General features: G+C 40.2%; 1 protein-coding gene across 1 annotated transcript; it reads right to left on the bottom strand. All coding sequences in view use genetic code 11, as the record gives it.

The window, feature by feature from the left end:
* Positions 1–1,183: 1,183 nt before the first annotated feature.
* Positions 1,184–12,404, bottom strand: EGR_02497 (hypothetical protein; the record flags this gene model as incomplete). Its single annotated transcript, XM_024491746.1, has 4 exons — positions 1,184–1,228; positions 1,262–1,507; positions 3,403–3,521; positions 12,257–12,404. 4 exons carry the CDS (start codon positions 12,402–12,404, stop codon positions 1,184–1,186), a joined length of 558 nt encoding a protein of 185 aa, XP_024353897.1.
* Positions 12,405–21,379: the final 8,975 nt, after the last annotated feature.

Genomic DNA, 21,379 nt, shown 5'->3' with positions numbered 1-21,379 from the left:
GAAAAGCACCTTTTTGCATTCCAAATGATTGATAACGGAAGTGGACCTTAGACTGCAGTGGAAATCGTTTCGCGTGATTTCGAATTTTGAATTTATCTTCCCTTTATACAGGGTAATTTAGATATTAGTAAAAGCCTGCTCCTAACCAAGATTTTCGAAGGTATTATTTTCAGTAAAGCACAAACAGCCAGTTATTTTGAACTGTGTGGATCTCAGCTGTCGACCTCTATCAATCTTCCGTCCACTTCAAACTTTCAGGATCATTTAAAGCCGACATTTTTAGTCCACATGCTTTTAGAAAACCAGATAAAAAACAGATTTGAGACAGAGGAGAAGGTTGGCAAAAGCCTGCTGTTTCTAAGCTTCCCCTTTTGATTGGCATTTCAGGGAGGACATTTACTCGCGTTTTTGTGAATAAGTACACATTAAGTTTTAAATTGGCAAATGACTGCCGCTAAGGGAAGGGAAAATTTATTACCAGGGCCAAAAAAGCCTTCGGAATTTCGTATGATTATATTTTACTTAGTTCTCCATTAACGTACCTTAGGAGTTAAACGATATTTTTGGTGTGTACGGAGGTAATATGAGAGAAGTTGGTGGGTATACTTCATTACTACTGATCAAAATGATTCTATCGTATATAACAGTTGAATTGATTTCTCAAAATGTGGGAACTTGATAAGGAAAAACCTAATGAACAATTAACCAAGTTTTTCTCTCTTTGCAAACCTTATGTCCACGGGCTTGAACTCGGCCTCACCTATTACTTTAAATGGGTTTTTAGTGATCTTCGATTCGTAATAATCAACCAAAATCTCAAGTATGAAAACGAATTTTAGCACAAGTCATTTGTTTTTGTGCTATTATTAAAAACCACTTATATAATCAATTTAACGAATAGCTAAAAAATTTGCCTCACTGATTTCGATATCAAATACATTTGGAAATCCTCATTAATACGGGTAACATAACGCCTTGCTGGACAGCAAAAGAAGGTTCTGTATTAGTGAACAAGTTTTGTCTAATCTGACTTCCTTATCCATGCAACGGATCTGTCCAAATTAAACAAACAGAAACTGACCATTTCTCTTTGATCGTGGCTTAACAATTAGCAACACCTAGTTTTGTTCGATTGTTAGCCACTCGAGCGAATTTGTTACTCAACTACCATTGTGATCGGTAATTAGGTATCGAGAAGAGAAAAGCAGAGCCCGCCTAGCCCAAGAACCTTGGATAAAAGAGAACACCTTGTAAATCATACCGTAGAGCCTGTTTTAGCGGCAGCGACGCCACGTGTTAACAGGACTTGAAGGAGGCGAGTTTGCGCACGAGTCTGGTGTAACTTGATTCCCACCGCCATCGCCACCACTAACTGGGTTCCAGCAACATTTGGAGGCTCGTGCACTCCTGTTACCGACTGACTCATCTGGCGTTGAGTAGCAGTTGGGGGCAAGTGAAAGAAAAAGGTACCGAAAGAAAGAGCCGCCCAGGCAAATCGGACAAACTGCTGTAAAAGCAGGTGTCCCAGGTTGCCGTGCTAGCTCACTTTATAAGCTATTTGTTCAGGTGACACCTGGCTGCAAGTGAAAATTACAAATTGAGGCTATCCGTGAAGTGGAGCGGCGGACGGACGGTCAGGCGCTCAGTGCCATATATTAAATTTCACCAGAGCATACCTTTAACAATTTTCTTCAAATTACACGAGCTCAGAAGTCTTTTCTCCTTATAGATTACTCTGGACTTTAAAGGTCTAAAATAACTGAAGACGATATTACCGCTGCACTCAATAATGTTTGCAACTCAGGGACTTCTGCTGTGAGCATAGATTGGTACTGCATCTTTGAATCTCGTGGCCCAGAAACATGCAAATTGAACCCAGGTTTTTGGCTGACAGGGACAAGGGTAAGAAATATTCACTGCTGGCTGAGTGGTGAAAACAAGTTTCAACTAGATCCAAAAATTTAACTGCTTACGTAAATATTGAGAGATCTAAAAATATTCTGCCACATTAAGGCATTCCAACAGTAAGGGATGTGGTCATTATCATTTAATTACTTCGAGTTTATCTGTTAGATTTTCCCTTTGTTTCAACAAACTCACTTGTCGTTAAGCTTAATGATGAGAGTCCGGTCCGGAATCCTTGGTCATAACGAGTGTCGTCCTCTTAATTTTGTTCAGTATTCCCTAGGGTGCCGTAGTTATTTAATTCTTACGGAGTCTTAAGTTCGCTTTTGTTAATTTATTAGTGGACAAACCTTAATCTTGTCCCAGGTCTAATTCTGGTATACCCATCACAATAGACACATTAAACACGAGTGAAACAGTCTTATTCGCCAATTTAATTGAGCCAAACAATCATACCATTGACTCCGTGCACCTACTACGGCCTACACGCTCCTACATGTCTTACCCGGACAATTTACAATGGGCAGAACACGATTGCTGGAAAAGTATAATTTAGTGCTGTCCACTAGTAAATGTCACTTCGTGATACTGTTTGACAGGAAAGTAAACGTGCCTGGTTAGGTCCACACGTTCCAAGCGTTCTGTCGTTAGATAACGCAAGATTGTAAAATCTCGGAGTAAATAAAGCGGTAACCAGCGTGTGGGTACAACCATCAAAATAACGAACGAATAGCATCAGAATTTACAAGTAGCATTTGTTCTCAAATTTTCAAACGCAAAGTAGTGCATCTTTTTCCACAAGACCAAAGTGAAATAAACTCAATGCAGCTAACTTTGGGAAACGGTAATGGTGATTGTTCATTGCAGTGTGGAAAACAGTACTATTATGAGGTCGGTACCAAAAGCCAAGCTATGGCCAGTTATGGTAAATGAAATGCGATCACCAAAAAAAGTCAGGAGTAGCAAAGATACATTCATTTTTGTAATTTGAAAACATTTTTAAGTCGGTTGTTAGTTGTTCTATCAAAGTGTATTTTGTAAGATTTTTTGAAAGGTCCCAAGCAAGTGGGAAGGAAAATAAATCCATTTGATAGACGGAGAGCCTTGTTTTGTTCAGACATTAAAGTAAAAGACTGACTGCTTGTCGTTCTGTTTTAAATGGGCCATTTGTGTATGAAGAAATGGGACTGGAATTGATGTCGGCCCAAGGCTTGGAATGAGTCCTCACAATCAGTTTTGCTTTCTTTTTCGTCGAATAACGCCTGCGCGCAAAGTCGACACTGGGTAAGATAAATTCTACCTGTTTTAATTTGATAGGAGAATTTTGTGATCCGTGGATGACGGACGTGGCGTACCAAAATCAAACCTTAACGGACACCTCAATGTCAATGATGCGATAGGGAAGATTGGCGTTAGGTTGGAGGAGGGGGAATAGGAAGGAGGGAAGAAAGGAATAAGTAAAGGTGATAACCGACAATTGACAAATCACACAACTACCACACCACACAAATCATCACCACCACTACCACTTATCAACAATGCCCGACCGAGTTGGCGTGCATTCTGACTGGCAGAGGGTGGCATCACAGAGGAGATTTCTATCGTGGGCATGGACTCTAATAAACGTAGAAGATTGACAAACGGTGGCAGGTCTCACGCACGTATATGCGCACCCACCTGCCCGCCCAATAATCCACTAGTACAACTTTCCAATTACATAAAGAAAGCGATTTTTGGTTGCGAGTAATTACTTTAACCTTCGCTACCATTTTCTTTAATGAAAGGAACTAAACAAATGCACTTAACTGCAATTTGCCCTGCCTACTTTGATGCGTAATGTGGCATTTAGCGAGCAGTAAGGAGCTAGAGTGCGTGGGATGCATCTTGCAAAGATGGAGTGATACTTCATCACTTGATTGTCATTTTCTCACTTCAAGTCAGTTTGATGTCGGGACGCTCTTGTCGGATTGCAACAAAACCTCAGGAAAATGATTAATTGTTGGACATTAATCTTGATAAAACAACCCATCGTGGTGGTATGCTTTAGAGGTCTGTCGAGAGATGTGCGGTGGTCTTCCTCGAAGTCGGCTCAGTTTTCACAATAAAAACTGTGACATCAACGCCATTAGCTGGGACTGTTACCCACGAAAGGAATGACTGATTGTGATAGTAGTGGTGGGGGTTGTAACGGTGAGGGTTGGTGATTTTCTCTTCCCTCCTAATCTCAATCATTTGTTTTTTCCACCTGACAGCATTTTCAAAGTGCATAAGAATAGGGGTTCCTTCGACCCACCGGCGGGCAGGAGGCGGACTGTATATTTTTTGACACCTTTAAACTGTAAATCATCTCTACCATCTGCCAGGATCTGATGCACAAAATCAACTTGGAGGAAATACTAAGAAGAGGAGGAAGATTGGAAAGGAGTGCATTACCATCAAGTTATAGCTACACTGTTTTTAGGTAATCCGAAACCATAGAGAAATGGTTGACTTGTCTCTAATATCATGACCATTTATGAAGTTAGCTAAGGTATATAGCATAGGCAGTAGGATCCGGTATTTTTAAAAGTCTTGATGAATGAAAGTGGAAAGGTGATGATTTCCAATGATTAATGCGTTTTATTAAATAAATTAATGCCATTTAGGCGTGCATAAAGGGGAAAATGTTTTAAATTTTATCTCAATCTCTCTCAAACTGAGCTAAATGAGTTTCTCTAGTAATCTTTTCAAGAGATTTAAAGGTAAAAATGGATGCAGATAACCGGAAAGGAAGTTAAGGCAGCAATTCTAGAAAAGATGTTTTGCAAGGGCGCAATCTTAGGCACGATACATGTACTTTTGAGCTTGGCAAGGAGGGCGAAATTCATTTCGAAAATTGGCATGCACATTCCCTGCATGCATTTATGTGACAGAAGATTAATGAGCAGGGGCAATCTACTCTCCACCACCCATGTCTTTCCCTCCACCACCAACTGCCCCGTGTGTTATTACCATTATCATAACCTTACTACATTGTCTGTTTAAATATGCATCAATAGCAGAAGCCTTACTCTACGGTTGGGCTTCGGTAGAGTGGGGTGGGGGACTGGCTAAGAAATCGAGCCATTATTGTTCCGTCTTAATCAAAAATTTATGCTGACATCAAGTTTGTATTCGCAATCATCTTTAGGAGAGCCGACGCCTGATAAGTTATGCAAACCTCTTGTATTTGCGAAGGGGTAGGATGGGGTGGGTGATGGATTATGCCTCTTCTCTCCCTGGGTGTGTGACTATAGACACAGCTCAATTATATGGCAAGTGGATGGGGATTGTGGCCACCGAGATCAGGCAGGTCCCGCTTGTGATTGCAAAAACCACCTCCCAACCAGACAAAGCAGACTCTAGTCTGGGTAATTCATTGAGCAGGAGATGATCGGTTTTGATTTAGCTAATGAAGGCATAAGTTGTATTTACTACCCCGGCGGCTGCTTTGGCTTTGGGGGGCTTACGAGCATTTTATTTGGTCGCATATGCATCGCACCTCGATTACAAATGAAGGTTACGCTTTGAATGTTTATACGCAGGAATAATATGAGGATAAGTATTTTAGTTTCCTTATCCTTCACAACCATATTCATGAATTTTATGGCATAATCTGGACCTCTAAAGCGGAGTCATCAAGTTCTGCTTATATCATGGCCTGAATATCTGGTAATCTTCAAACAAATCCCGAGCAAATGACAAAGCTTAAGTGGTAATTTGTACAAAAGGTTGTAATAAATTAATTATTAAGTCAGAATTTTAAGTTGTTTTTGGTTACTAGTAATTTAATTACACGTTTATCAAGGGCGAACAGAGACCGTAACGACTTATATTCTAACTTCTTTTCAACAGTAAGCACAACCTTCTCAGCACTACTAAAGCGTTTATTTTTATCACTACTTTTTTTCATCCTGAGAAATTAAATTAGTTTTTAAACTGCCGCAAAAGTGCACATAACATTATGGAAGGTGATGTTATATAGGAATCCACAGAATTATGATGTTGGTTTACAAGATTCGAGGTCTCTGATATTTTATGGTTATTTGACAGAGTAAATTATTGTAAGTTTAAAAAAATAACGTACCACTTGATCCTGTCAAGAGATTAGGCAACAGCGGTAGTAGGGATAGCAGTGAGAGCAGTATCAGCTTTGCATGGTCCCCTGTCTATCAGACAGACCTGTTTTCCGCCCCCAGCCCAAATATTTCTCACTTTAAAAGTGATTTTTGTCCCTCTCCCCTTCCTCCTTCTGTTCCTCCACCAAACCTCTCACCTTCTCACACACACGCACTCCTGTTATCATGACAGACTATCTTTCTGCCCGTGTGTATGTGTACGTGATACTAGCGTGTTCATGGGATAGGGAAAATGCAATGGGGGAGGGGTGGGGCTGGACGAGCGGGCATGTGGAGAGAGAAGAGGGGGTTTAAATTAGCGTCAATTAGGTCATCTGCTCAACAAGCAACACGCTTCCCATCGCCCCAGTCCACCCCGCCCCACTCCACCACAGCATAGTGAAATGCATCGTGCGTAATGCATTATCAGCAGCAGTAGTAGCATCAGCACCAACGTCATTGTCGTGCTCCCCGCACTCCACCCCGCCCCAGTCGAATTTTGTCCACTTTCAAAGTAGCACCAGTAGAGCACTTGAAGAGCGGAGGAATGGATGCCTAATGATAATTGACTCGGCTTAATGTGAAAATATTTAGTGAGTTGGACAAACAGGAGATTGTTGACGACAGCGCTTAAGGCGGCGCCAATTGAATTAAGGCCACTAAGTAGGGAATTACTACTGTAAATGGCATTTGAAGCATGCATATTTTAAAATAAGGTCATGGGGAAATTTGCATACCTTCAAGGTGCATTTAGCTGACATCGACAATTTTTATTAAATGCGCCGATATTTTCTTGACAAAAAGCGCCAAAGATGCATTCTCAAATGCATGTTGACTGCCTGTTGGCTACCCAAATTTGCACACCCAGGTAGGATAAACTTGTCTCATATAGGAAAATTCATCCAGAATCGAGTTGCGCAAACACGACATGCGTGGGCACATGCAAGAGATGATTATAAAACTCAATTTACTGGAAATCGGACAAATCAAAAGCGGTGATTCCAGCTGTCCGTGTGAAAACAATATCACACCACACGGATTTTTTCAAAGCACATACACAAACACAAACGTATACACACATTGTCCAACTTTGGGAACAGTGCAGTTTAGTAGTGCTAAAAGGTGATCCGTTTCTGTGATCGTTACGTTGCACTAAGTGGGCTAAAGTGGTTGGCTTGCCTTTTGATGAGCCTATCCAAGATCCGCGTTGCCATCAGACAAACTGCCCAATGGATGACTCAATACTCACCTCGTGGATATGGAATAAATGCAAATACAATATATACGAAGCTGTGGACTTAGAATTACATGCGAGAGTGCATTAAGCAAGCCCGTTTCCAAAATTATCCCAGCGTTTGTCTGTGGTCATTTTCAAACAGTTTACTCCATTACATAAATTAATTTTCGTTTAATCAAGTCAAATTATTTCGCTTCTGGCACCTGATGATGAATAAATTTTCCATTACCCTTTTTCATAATTAAATAAGGCCGTTTTGATAAGCCTCTGCCTTGGCAACTTATTAAATTCGCGAACGTGGACCACAGCACTGGTGGCAACAAGTAGGGCTGAGTAATTATCCACTTTCCTGATTAACCATTGTAATTCAAAAAAAAAAGAATTTTATTTTAGGCCAAACTGTATAACTAATTGTCGGCTACTTTTACTAAGTTAATAAAACTTTGGAACTATTTAAATGCAGTGAATCAAGTAAATCTCAAAGTGAAGTAATAAGTATCGAGGTTTCCTTAACGGTTATTTAGATGGAGTTTATAAATAATTTTAATCGTGTAAAAGTTTAAACATCTGAAATGTCTAAAGAATGTTTAAAAAGGTTCAGCTTGCCAAATAGCTGCGCTGAATCATCTGAAAGATGCAAAAATGTAAATATCTTTGGAAATCATACACCCAAACCGAGTGGCTTCACTTAGGCGTGCTCCTTAATGCAATTTTATTTTCGTAGCTTCTTCATAGATGGACTACTCGAGCTGTTGGGACACTTTCCAACCACTCGAGGGAAATGTATTGCAAACGCAATGAAGACAAATTAATGGAGCATAATGCTAAATTCAAAATTTAAATAGCCTTATTTAGTAGTAAATTTTAACTAGCCTTGTAATTTCTTTCTTAATTTCCAGGTTTTATTTTTTGCAGCAAAATCCTTTACTTATCTAGTTACCTTTTCCTGATTGATTCGGTTAAAATTCGCACTCGTGCAGCAATGACTTGAATACCCCGATGACCGGCTAATGGAGTCCGCGTGGTATCTGCTTGCGCAATCTCGAAAACGGCGAAGTCCACAGGCACACCACTCTTGCACTCACTCACTCACTCACCTACTTTTAACACTTAACACTTCACGTCGACAGAACACGTTAACTATACCTGGGAAAATGGGGACGTGAGAACAGGCAGCGAGTGGGTAGGAAGGGGGTAGTTAGGTGGGAGGCGATTTTAAAGGGAGGGACTGGAATAAATAGTGAAAGCTGGACAATGAAGTTCCGTTTTCCCATTAATAATTTATGCTGAAATAAATTTGAGACAGCAGTTTGGCATCTTAGAAATTTTATTCACTCAAAACATTCAAATTGCAGGAGTGCTTTAACTGTGTCACCACCGTGGTTAAATTTATTCGCTATCTCAATGAGGAGAGTAGGAGCTCTCATTTATTCCAGTTGACCTGGCCAACCGATAGCTAAATGTTCATTGTGCGACAACTGGCAAGAGACAGCAATCCGTAATCAAGTGCCCACATGTTTTTGGAAACGATTAAGGCATTCAAGTTCTCGTGAAATGAGTGATGGAGTCAATGATGAATGTTTTGAATTTTTAAAAAATACTAAAATTGGGCGCGGTGTAAGGAGTAAAACCGCATGACACCCCCATCACAAAGACCGTATCTTAGTCACCAGGATGACCGCCTCTCTTTCTCTTCCTCCACCTCCTCCTCCTCCTTCTCCTCCGTCTTAAACGCCCATCACTAAATTATCACTTCACATGTGCCTACACACACACGCGAGCGGCTTAAAGGTCACTGGGCCGTTCTCTACTGGGAACAGGGGAAGGCGCAGGCATCAAATACATTCCTCCTCCTCCCTTTCGCCCCTCCTTTCCCCCCTCTCCCCTCCCAATCCCACCTCCCGGCTCTCTTTCACTCAGTCCAGGTGTGATTCACAGACGCCATGTAGCGGCGGCTACTACCTAGTTTAAATCATATTTACAAGTTTTGGGCGCTGACTAACATGTGAATGTTAAACCGCAAGTGGAGACGCGCACACCACCCCTCCCATCCTTTTCCCTCCATCCCTCCCTGCCCTGCGAATATTTATTTCCTGTGGGATTTGTGATTAATTGGCCTCGTAGAAGCCTCTGTTGACGGGTAAAACGCGCGCTTGTTGCCGAGTGAAGTGGGAGTCGAACAGTTGGGACCAGTGGTGGTGTTAGTGAGGCCATTCAATGCACACACAACTGACGGGCAAGACATGTCCGTACAAATGTGAGGGCATTTGTTGGGTCTACTGCCACCTATCCGTTAACATTTCAATTTTTATGTAGAATCGCATCTGCCATCACATGACAGTTAGGATGATTTCGCTGAAGGAGAGTGTGTGGGCTCATGTAACTTCAAATATTTCACCCTAATTTTGAAACAATTGTCATTCTGCCTTGTTGAGTGTGGGAAAATTTAAAGGTCATGATAATTCCTTACGCTTCGGGTGTCTATCAGTCCTTCCGATGTTCATCCCCATCATGAAGTTAATGTAGCAATAATGCGAATCGCTAAATCATGTTTTCCCACCTATTGCAGACAGTATTATTTTAGTTTCGGACAATCAACATTACTTTACTAGAGAGAAGATCAAATCCATGACTCAGGAAGCCTATGCTAAGCAAGAAGAAATTAGATAGCATTGCTATTACAAATTTTTGAGGCTTTTTGGTAAAACCGAAGAAGTACTAATCGACTGATAATCAAGGTAACATGACTAGAAGTTAATGAAGGCTTACCAAGATTCACAAATTGGCTATAAGCGGTAAAATTGGTTAAAAGTCTCTGCTTAGATTTGTTAAGGTTCAAAATTCACCGCATCTCCATGTTAAATTCAGCTATTGGCATGGTGGAAAGAGGTACGTCTAATCTGTCTTTGTTTGGGCAAAAATCGAATGAATAGGAGATTATTCAATCTAGTTCATTTATACTGCCATGCCTAAGGCAATAGCTTGAATTGTATCACAAAGATTGTCGTTAAAATTACTGCCAAATTACAATGGTAAAAAGTTTCATTTATTAAATAACATTAAAACTGGTAAACTGAAACCATTTTTCATAACCCAACACCAATTCTCAGGGGAATGAAGAAAGCCGAAGTGTTGGCTACGCAATTATTCAATTTGACAACGAGTCAATACTGCGTAATTGAATAAATTATTATTGCGGACTGACTGGCTATTTTTTGTTGATTTACTTAGGTTCTACCAAGAGAAGAATGTGGGAAAAGAAATTGTGTATGGGCATGAGTGGTTGTCCGAACGGAAAAAAAGGAAACATTGGAAACAAACTCCATCAAACACGTGATCTCTGTTGGTGTCTGCGTAAAGGCAAAAGACAGTGCTGCTACTCACTTCACGGATGGAAGGTAAGTGAATAAATTGTAAGGTTACAGCAGAAACGAAATTTGATTTGTACGAAAGTCTTTTGCTGCAGGCTCTTGAAGGCATTTAGAAAAAAATCTCCCGTTATAATACCAACTCGTGGGTGAGTGTAATTTCAGTCTATCTGCAGAATCATTTACCCATTTATTCAGGGTTTCAGGCGTATCATGTTGGCAAATGAGAAGAGTGCTGTTTGGGATATGTATTCCTGCACCCTCAGCATACACCTCGCCTTGTCAAAGTGCTGCTGTGCTGCCGAGTGTCAATCTTTTAATAGGGGCGTTACCATGGCTACATCGCCATAATTAACGTTCATTCCAGACTCTACGTGTGATTCTGGTTGCTACACCTCCTATACTTAGAGTGACTACCCGTCCCACAAATCCAGGTGGTGGATCATACCCAGAATCCCGAAATATGCCGAAGTCAATTATGACTCATGGTCTAGACAAGTGCTTTTCGTGTAGGCTAAGCCCTAAATAGATCATTGTGACAGGTGTGATAGCTGTTTACTTTGAGTGTACTCGTATGATTAGCTGTATTCGTTGCTTACTTGACAGTCAAAGTGATGTCAGAGTTTAAGTGAGGCTTTTCCAACTGTCAAAAGATATGAATGCCAAATTGCTTCCGGATGTTTGAACTAGTCAGCTACTGATATGGAATTTTAAATGCTAAAGCTGTAGCAGCTTGGAAAACTATGAATACCTGAGGATCAAATTTGTCAGGAAAAATGTGAATGACACTTCGCAAGTAGTCATAGAAGCAGTTGGACTTTAAAAAAAGGGATTTTGAGAGAAGCACGGGTGGGGTTGCTGTAGCTAAATGTTAGAAAGACGGCAAAAAATAAAGAGAATGCATACCTGAACATTAAAAAAGCATTTTTGCATTCGTAACTCATTGAAATGGAGCTTCTCTCACAAAGACGTTGATGTAAACTTAAACTTATTTGCAAATTCAAACTAATTAATAATAAATCCTCGTTTAAAATGTAAGGGCTGGATTACATGAGGTCTAATCACCTGATTGAACGAAAATATCACCTGTCAATTAGATAAGGACGAGGTCAAAGGAACATAAACTAATAAAATTCGACAAATAGCAGGCTTAATTTTACTGCCCTTCCCAGTCAAAGCCTCGCAGATCGTGACATTCAACCAAATTTATAACTTCTATGCCACATGGAATTGGTAAGCTCCTCTCCATTTTTTAGACTGTAGTAGACATAAGGTGAGAGTCCATCTAGCTTTAGCCCCCAAATTCCGAGAAATTACTGCCAAGTTGAATCATCACACAGACTGTAAAATAGATCCACTTCTTCTAACTGACAATCCCGGTTATCACAACAAACAACAATCCGTTGCATAAAAAGTTTGCCTGCCTTTTGGGAGAATGTCCAACAGGCGTTTATACCTAGACAGGTTGTAATTTAGGGCTTTTTCCTTTCGAATTTTGGGATCAAAATTTAGCATGTGATGGTGGCCTTTAAGGTCGGTTAAACTGAACTTTAGCAGAGCTACAAAGAGCATGTGTATGTGCGTGAAAAGGGAAGGCAAGGAAAAAATACCAACGATTTTAAACCAACGCCGGCAGCCGTGATGTAGCCGCGGTGGTGGCAGGCCAATATCGGACGACCGAAAAGCCACACACGCTAGACAGAGTGAGGAAGCGGAGAGAAGAACGAGGAAAGAAAGGGCGGCAGAAAGTAGGTCCATGTGAAATTTGACAGGCGACTGAGGTAACCTCATTAAGCGATCCTGATAATAAATTGGCTAGCCGCCTCTTGCCTGTCTGCTACACTTTCGGGCGTGACTTGCGCATCAGTAAATTAAAACCACCACCTCCTGCTATTGGAAATAATTAATGTCAAATTTAATTATTAATTCACCCTTTCTTGAATAAGGGAAATTTAATTAGGCGAAAAGATTTCATTTATTAAACAGCATAACTGGCAGGCAAACTAGTTTTGAGGGCAAGGAATGTAAATGAGCGAGCACTGCAAAACCAAGATTGGAAAAGTTTTACCAGTGCACTAATCGCAAATAAAATCATTTAATTTAAGTGAAATGTGATGCTTTTTGACTAGAGCAAAAAGCCCCAATCATAGCATATATCCGCCTTGGACGTTCGTGCTTATCCATTGCAGGTGGATACCATAGTTGGTATTAAGCAGAAGTACAGTTAAGGGGATCCCTTTTAAAGATCTACACTCATTGGTGAGATTTCAGTAGAGCTTCAAACGGTTAGAAAACAAAAATCGCGTTTCCTCAGGCTGTAAGTACGATTTTGCTGCGGACAGAAGCGCTGACATGTTACAAAAATTTTTAATCACACTGAGAAGGAATGTAAATGAAGAGTAACAAATTTTCACTTGGTTCAAGCATGCCGCATTTTTACGAACAAAAGTACCACTTTGGAAAGTGAAAATGATTTTCTAGATTTAATTAACAGGAAAGTAAGCGAATTACAATGACTTCAAGTTAAAATTGGTGTTGAAGTGGCCCTTAGCTCACCAAACAGTTTTCAACAATTTTACGACAATCAACAATACGATCCTGTTTTCTGGTTAGCAATCGGGTCTGATTTTTCCACTTTCACAATCTTTGTGCAGCTGGTTTTCATAGCCTATGGACGGCATTGCTGATAATAATCAAACTTAGTTACAAAGCAAACTTCATAACTAGGATCCACAGCTAGAACATAAATGCCAGTTGGCCGCCTTAAATTTGCGGACAAAAGGATCCCATGAGCTAGGAATTGATGTCGCTGATTGCAAATGCAAGTTGAAGGTGGTTTACCGTTCAATATAGTTAACAAAACCCGCTTACGCATGCACTACTTGGGTTCACATAATGTCAGCTAACGAGTGTGTTTGGGAATGTACCAAGAGCATTCTATATATTTTTTCTTGCCCCATTAAAGGGTATGAAGGTATGAATATTTCCGCTTTAATTTAATTTAAAAGCATTTTGACCACCAACGCGGGATAAAAAGAAGTTTGAAATTTAAAAAATCTTGGAATAAAATTCAAAGTAGTTTTGAACTACTTACCACACACGCACACACACAACGCGCAAAACACAGTCATGTGAAGTCGGCAGACTTGGATTTTGAGACAAACTAGCTCAATTTCATCTATGTAGCGAAAAAAAGAAGAAATCAGATATCCTGACCAGTGTTCTCGAGCCATCCTGCGGTTTCTGTGGCAATTTAGACCAACCTAATTTACGAGTTAGCAATCTCGACCTTCTTTTAGCCCCCACGCAAAAAATCTACTGCCGAAAGTAAATTTCAGGCCCACCTCTTCTAAAAATTGTCATTCTCTCATCAACAAGATAAGAATGACATAATAACTTGAAGTAGTTTACTTATATACAAATGCGGGATCACATCAATCAGCCTCTTTAAGAGCATGCTTACTTATGGACTCGGATTGAGCTATTTCTGTTGTAATGCCCTTATAAACATGCAGTACACACGCGATTCCGATACTGAAACCCATTGTATGTAGACTATGGAAGGCGACTTTTTAACTATTTTATTACATCAATGCGTTCAGAGTAATGTTGCCAACTTGAAGTCCCATGTAAGAAGCTAAAGTAGATGGAAAAGTAACCAAATTGATATCTTTTGCATCCATCACCATTGCAAAGAAGTAGGTGTTCGACAGTCAGCGTTAATTACGTCGTTGGCCACATTTGATGGTCTGAGCGCATGCTAATCAGTTTCGTCTAGGACCTATTTTCTTGGACTAGAATCAAATCAGTTTATGCTAGTTCTTGTGCTACTCACGAGCAAATGATCGGTATCCATAGGAAGTATGTTTTGGGTTGAGAAATCTTAACAAGCATTTATAAATGGTTAAAAATAATTCCAAATTTCAATAACAAGTTCACATGGCACCTGTTAATAGAATGTGCAGACCTCTAAAAAAGCCTTCAATGAAGCTAGCGAAAGACTAGTTAAAGTGAGACATCCACGTGAACGTATAGTTCACTTTTTTCGCCACATTTTCGAAAACAATATAAAAAGTGTCATCGGATTGTGGTGAAGCCGTGGGCTAGAGGTCCCAAGTTTCGAGCTTTCTTCGAAGGGGAATGAAACGCCGCATTAATGCAGTCGTGAAACATCTGTAAAGTGGTTGTTTCCGTCCAACACTTGGCCCAGATATAGCCCAAGACTTTTTACACCGAGTCGCACATCACCGAAACATATTTATTGAAATGTTTTTTTCAAAGCAAGCCCTGACCGCTGTGGGATGTTGGGGTTTTCGGTGCTTCTAACACCTCTCCTGCTAGTGCTACCACTACCACACCAGCCTTGTTGTGCATACCAAGGCGTCTTTTGATTAATTACCCAACTGGGTGTCAGAATAAAAATGGTTTGGAGGCAGCATTAAAATGCCCACGGGCCCATTTATATACGTACACTTGCACGCCTTCACACAGGTACGCATGTGTGTATGGGTACGCGGGCCTCTGCAGGTATATAAACAGCAAAGCAAACCTCCTTCACCATGGCGATGTGAGATCAAAGGACCCTCTTCTATGCCCACGGGAACACAATTTTATACCGTGGGGGAAGAGGGTGGCACTCCCCCTTGCCTTTCTCCTCTTCCTTCATCTCCACCCTATGGTGAACTTTATATAATCCTCTTTCATTACGGCGCTTAAATGTCAAATGCTCCAGGCGGTTCAATTTATCGTTTGCCTAGCCTGCGAAAAAAATCAAAATAAACCAAGATTTTGGATTAAACTATGAGTTACGTGTCATCAATAGGTATATGCCATACTGTCGGCTGTTTGTGGTTGCAAGAATGGGATTCGGCTCTCTTTTTTTTACCGTCAATACCTAACTGACTAAACACATGTTTGCTTTAACAATGAAATTCCGTAAAAGCACGTAGGCTTGTTTGAGGTTTAGGTATCCTCGAAAGATGGAGATTGGGCTTGTTATGTTAGATACACAGCGGTAAAATAAAAGTGCAGCGGATAACATACCAAAAAGTGAGCTCACAATTCTTACTAAACCTGTCAGTTGAGTTATTACGTATGGGATCCTGATGTTTACTAGACAGCATTAAGTGTAGCTACTCCGTTATAGGATGTCAGGATTTTTTGCTATTTTGATTATAGGGCAGACAAACCTAAAAAACACAAGTACAATTTATTCACCTATCCGTATTCCAATTTGTATCCTATTATTTGGGACCACAACCGCACATATAGTCGACAGTAACAATTAACAAAACACAGTTTAGTGTTAAAATTGGAGATATGCTTCGCGTTGGCTAAACGAGACATCGTTGGTGGTGGTATATTGGGAACATCAGCCCTTCGAATCTCAAAATCAATTCTGACAGTGATATTTCACCAAGATAAATGAACAGGGTAGTTTTTAAAGAAAAAGGATTCACCGAATTTTAAAGGCATACCATCAGATTATGGTGTGATGACTGTAATTGCCCTCCTTCTACGTGTTACATGATCCAGCATTCCAAGCTAAACAAACCATTTTAGTGGGAGCTATCCCTTCTTTCCTTTTTCCTCTCGAGGTCTGATGGTAGTTAACTACATAAGTGCTGCGCCAAGTTAAGAAAAAAACTCTTTCAAGGGCTATTGCTACTCCTAATTGATAGCGCCTAGTGTTAAGTACTAGCTCCTGAATCTGAGCCATGTTTCTAAGTAGGAATAATTGCTGCGAAAGAAACGAGAAGCAGCTTGGGTTTGGAGGTAGCATTTTGTTTGTGGATGTGACGGCGCTAAATGAAAGGTCGCCTATAATAGATCAAACTAAAGGCCTAACAAAACATTGAGGGATCGTCTTTACCACTAATTCAGCCAAACATCGGTGATGAACATCATGTGCATACTTATTATGTTTGACAAACACAATTAGCATGTGGATTATGGTGCCGTATAATTGAAAGGCTGTTTACACCTACTTCTGAGAGGCATTAATTCGATGAGGCAAAAGTGCTTTCAAGGCCTAATTCTTATCTGAATGCAGAAAAAACCTGTTGGAGGAAATGGTTTTGTGGTAATTGGAAATAAGTGAAAACAGACGCATTTAATTAGAAAATAGTAGGAATAACTTTTGGGACCCTAATTCACTGAGGTTGGATGTAGAATTCGCAGATAAAATGAGTAGTATGCGAATCTGCAGCGTTAAAATCTGCGATAATGAGGCCTCGTTTTAAAGCCTAAAGCCCTTTTTAAAACAGTTTTTGTCGCTTCGTTTACAGTTTCTTCACACACGTTTGATATCCGAAACCCCACTACTGCAAATTTCATGCTATACTCGTTTTCACCGAAGACATATTATTGGATTTAGCTTTACTTATAGATGTGAGGAATTGGAAAAGCATTATACTGAGATTAATTCAAGGCCCCTCCACTTAAAAGGTAATTTTAGGTCATAACGCTTCAGTTAGTACCAAGGTGATAATAATAAGACAAAAGAGGTGGAATATTGTTTTAGATGACAAAATGCAGTGAGTTCAAACAATCATTCAAATTGCTGCGAATCCACAAACTGTGCGATAGAAGTGAACCAAAACGTGACCAGATGGTGTCAATTTACTTCTTGCTGGTCACAAATAAAAGTCATGGTAAGGTCTGTGGTATTGTAATTCTGTTCAAAAAGCAAGTCTAACACCAACGAATTTGCTGCTTGAAGGCTGTGGGTGAAGAGAAACACTGAAAAAGTTTGGGTTGGTAATTTAAGGTTTGTAAACTCTGTAAATGAACCGGGTGCTGTTACAAATTCCTCCTTTTTTGAACTGTAACACCTTTATGCGAGCAAAACATGGGAAGAAAAAGCAGAGCATGTTAAAATTTTTTAAAAAGCAAGCAAGCACGCATATTCGTCACTGGGTGCGTTGACTGATGTAGAGCAAATACTATCTATAGGTCTGGACGATGAATTTTGTGACCTTAATGCTCGCAGTCCCATTACTTAGCTGGGATTTCCCAAATACTGCATATTACAAGCCATAAATTTGGTGAGTGGGTTAGCTGAAATTAAATTTTATTGCGTAATTGATTTAATGTATACTTATAGTGCTAGAGAATTCCCTAGGAAAGAAAACACAATGCTGGGGCAGAATATGTATCGCCCACCTGCAAAAGGGCCTGGTGGCTACTGGCATGGCCCGGAGACCACAGCAGCCCGTTGTCGAAGCGGGGAGTTACACAAACAATTAATGCATTGAACACTGCTGGTCGCGTGTTCACGATCCTGTTAAGATTAAATTTGGTGGAAACTCGTTGGCCACCGTTTGAATTTCTTTATTAAAGACAAACATTTAAAGTTTATTGGGGATATAGATGTACACACAGGCAATTTAACTCTACCAACTCCAAAAATGAAAAAAGCGGCTTAATATAAACTTGATTTTGGGTTTGCTACAATTTAACGCCTTAACATCTTACTCAATTTACCAATCTTGCTGCCAGACGTGAATTCCTTAACTGTCTTAAATATCCTATAGCCGTTGACCATAGGTGGCAGTGGATCCAACACTAACAGACCCTGGCATGGCGAAAATCAAAACTAAGCAAAGTGGACTGTCAGTGAGCACTTTAAATCGAGTAAAATACATAAACTCCAAAGTAGATGAAATAGCTGTATTTTATTCAAAATAGAATGAAAAATACCAACCCAAGAAATTGTAAACGGAATCTTTATGCCATATAAAAGGTTCCATGCCTCTGGAGGAGGTGTAGATAAAAAAACTTCTGGTAGCGTGACAGGAAAAACAAACAAATTTCACTGTCAGCGTAGACCCGGAGCCACCCCCTTCTCCAGGGGCTGTACCACATTCGCACGTGTTTTCCTGCTTTTGGGTCAGTTTTCGCCCCTTTCGCTCACACATATGGAGGGCATTCAAATCATATGTGTACGATTTTGTGGGTGTCCGTGTGCGTGTGTGTGTGGGCGCATGTATGCATGTATGTGTCGTCCAAACCACTAAGAGTAGGAACTGTGCAATAAGGGACAAAATTTACGAAGGTGATAAATCACCTTGTAACCATATGGGGTTAAAACACATTTGTCCAATTCATAACCAATATGTATCAAGAGCGCAAAAAGTAATAATATGGGTCAAAAGGTTTAGTGTGCCTGAACCACTACCCACCATCGCCTCGAAACCTGTTCGAGCGGTGAAGCACACGTATGTGATTCATTTTGTTGTGCTTCAGCCAATGGTTCGAGCGCCGTTGAGTATAGTTATGGAGGTTTCAACGGAATTTTCGCAAAATTTTGAATAAATACTTAATCATAGTTTACCTGACTTTATCAGCTTGAAATTACTCGCAGTGGAAGTATGTTCTTTAAAACGATAAAGCTCCTGTTGAAAGTGGAGAACAAATGTGAAAAACGAAGGTCGGTACACACTTATTTATTGTGGATAATTCAGCAGTTTTACGCGGATAAAATGGCTGAGGGAGTTATTTTCACCTTTAACGCCAAGTATCGCCTTTAGTCTTGACTTTTGATAATGTAAACTAGTGGCAGACTCACTGGTTGGGTAAGTTAGCCATTTAGTATAAGAGCATGATTTGCTATGGAAATATAGGAGACTTAAATTAAACGGTGGGACAAAAATTTATTCAAAGATGTGTCACCCGTAGTTTGACGCGCGTACGTGCGTGCACGCACGCCCAACTTCAGCAGAAGAAATCCCAACCACCATTTAAATATTTAATGCCTTCTTATCGGGGTTTAGGAGGAGTTTAACTTTTGCTTCCCCGACAGACGGCTACGGTAGGTATCTCATTCCCTTCTTCCCTCTCTGCCTCTCTGCCTGCCTGCTTGCCTGCCTGCTTCTCAGCGTATGGTATATACGTGTAGTGGAACGGAGTTGCAAATTCAACATTTGACACTTTGATGTCTGCAAGAGACCGAGAAGAGCGAGAGGGTGGTGGTCGGTCAGTCAGTGGGGACAGTCTAGTGGTCAGGGGAGTGTGAATTTAAGGGCAAGACCAAGCTTCTGCTCCTGCCACCACTCCTGCTGCTTGTCTTCCTCCAAAAAAGCTGTCAAAATAACCAAACATTGTTTTTTGTCTGCAGGCGTGTACGCAAACATGGAGGGAAGTTTCTACATTAGTTAGGACCTGAGTGGAATCAAGTTTAGTGTGTTTACTCTCACTCTCCCAGCTTAATCATCTACCAGACTTAATCCATAATACATGTTAAAAAGCATCATCAGTCACTCTTAACCTTAATGGTTGTAACAAAGACGTCGAAGATATCATTACCTTAGATGTCTCCAAAAACGTCCTAATCAAAATTTTAAGGGAAGTTTTTTTATTTTTATGAAACAAAACAGCTTATATCTACCCTCGTCTTGAAGACTTCACGTCAGATTGCAGTCGATTTCTTAGTAAAGTTTTCGTACACTCTGAGGTGATTTGCCATCTAGGTAACTTGAAATCCTCCTATTCTATTTTAATAGATAACTGAAAAATATCAAGGCAACTTGAAGTAAGGATTACCCTTTAAAGTGTTGTTTAAAGAATCACATCAGTTCCCAGCAGATTTAAGCTCTATTTTAAATTCCCATTAACTATTTTTTTAGGCAGCAAAAGATAAAAAATTCAATCATTGAATCCACACATCACATGTCGCGGTCATGGGATTATTCATACCTAAAGTGCAGGAAATATTTGGTCTACAAAATTTCTACTTAGCAAAGTGTCTATCGTAGGAATTCACAAAGATGCGCCCAAAGAAAGTTCGGAAAACATTTGTGCGTGCTGGTTTTTGCAAAAACTGCAGCAAAGCAGGGTGTCCACACAAAAACCACATTCATAGTGTCTTCATAGTTTTTACGTTTTTTGGTTTCCATTTTCTCTTCTCTACTTTCTCCATACCTTTGTTGGTTTGCATGAAACCTTTTCTCACGAAGTTGGAGGCGGGTGGGAATGCCATCGTCAGGTTGCACCGCCGCAACAGGGCACCTCACGGTGGCGCTCCAAAAAGACCCTCTGCGAGGCATCAGAGAGGCGACAAAAAGCACTAAAGCCCAAACCACTGCCAAGAGAAAAGTTTCCGACTTTTTTACCCTCGCTTTCGGAGTTAAGCACCACACACAGAAGATGATAAACAGACACTAGTTGGCACCAACTTGTGCTGGGTAAAGAAATAAAACCTCCCTTATTACTTGTAAACTCATCTGCCAAAATAGGGTTGAAACAATTCGCTGCTTTACAAAACAATGGCACATATGCCGAATCATCATAACGGTGCTTCCTAATCATAGTGATTCCAGTCTTGAACTTGGCAAGGCCTTAAATGTCTAGAATCTTGTTTATTTAATGCTAATTTTTGGCTTCAAAAATAACAGACGGTCACGAGATAGGAATAATAGGAAACAAGAGTTTGCATTTTATGAAAATCAAGTGATTGGACAATATTTGAATGCAATATTGCTAAAATATTGTGCATGTACGAAAATGTATGCTTTTTTTTGCTTAGCTTCTGGAAGAGTGCGATTCATGAGTCTGCAAACTTTTTTACCCATGACGAGTTATTTCACGCAAAATTTATCAAAATGAGGCTTTAAATATAAGCTGATCCCCTTAAAGCTTCAAAAATATTTCGGTGTGATAGAAAGGCTGGAATGGCTTTAACTAATTTTTAATCTTGCAATTTGAACACGACAGTAGTTTCAATTAGTTGCGTT

The sequence above is a fragment of the Echinococcus granulosus genome, assembly GCF_000524195.1.
Source record: "Echinococcus granulosus chromosome Unknown EG_S00011, whole genome shotgun sequence".
Lineage (NCBI taxonomy): Eukaryota > Metazoa > Platyhelminthes > Cestoda > Cyclophyllidea > Taeniidae > Echinococcus > Echinococcus granulosus.
This window is presented reverse-complemented; position numbering and strand designations above follow the sequence as displayed.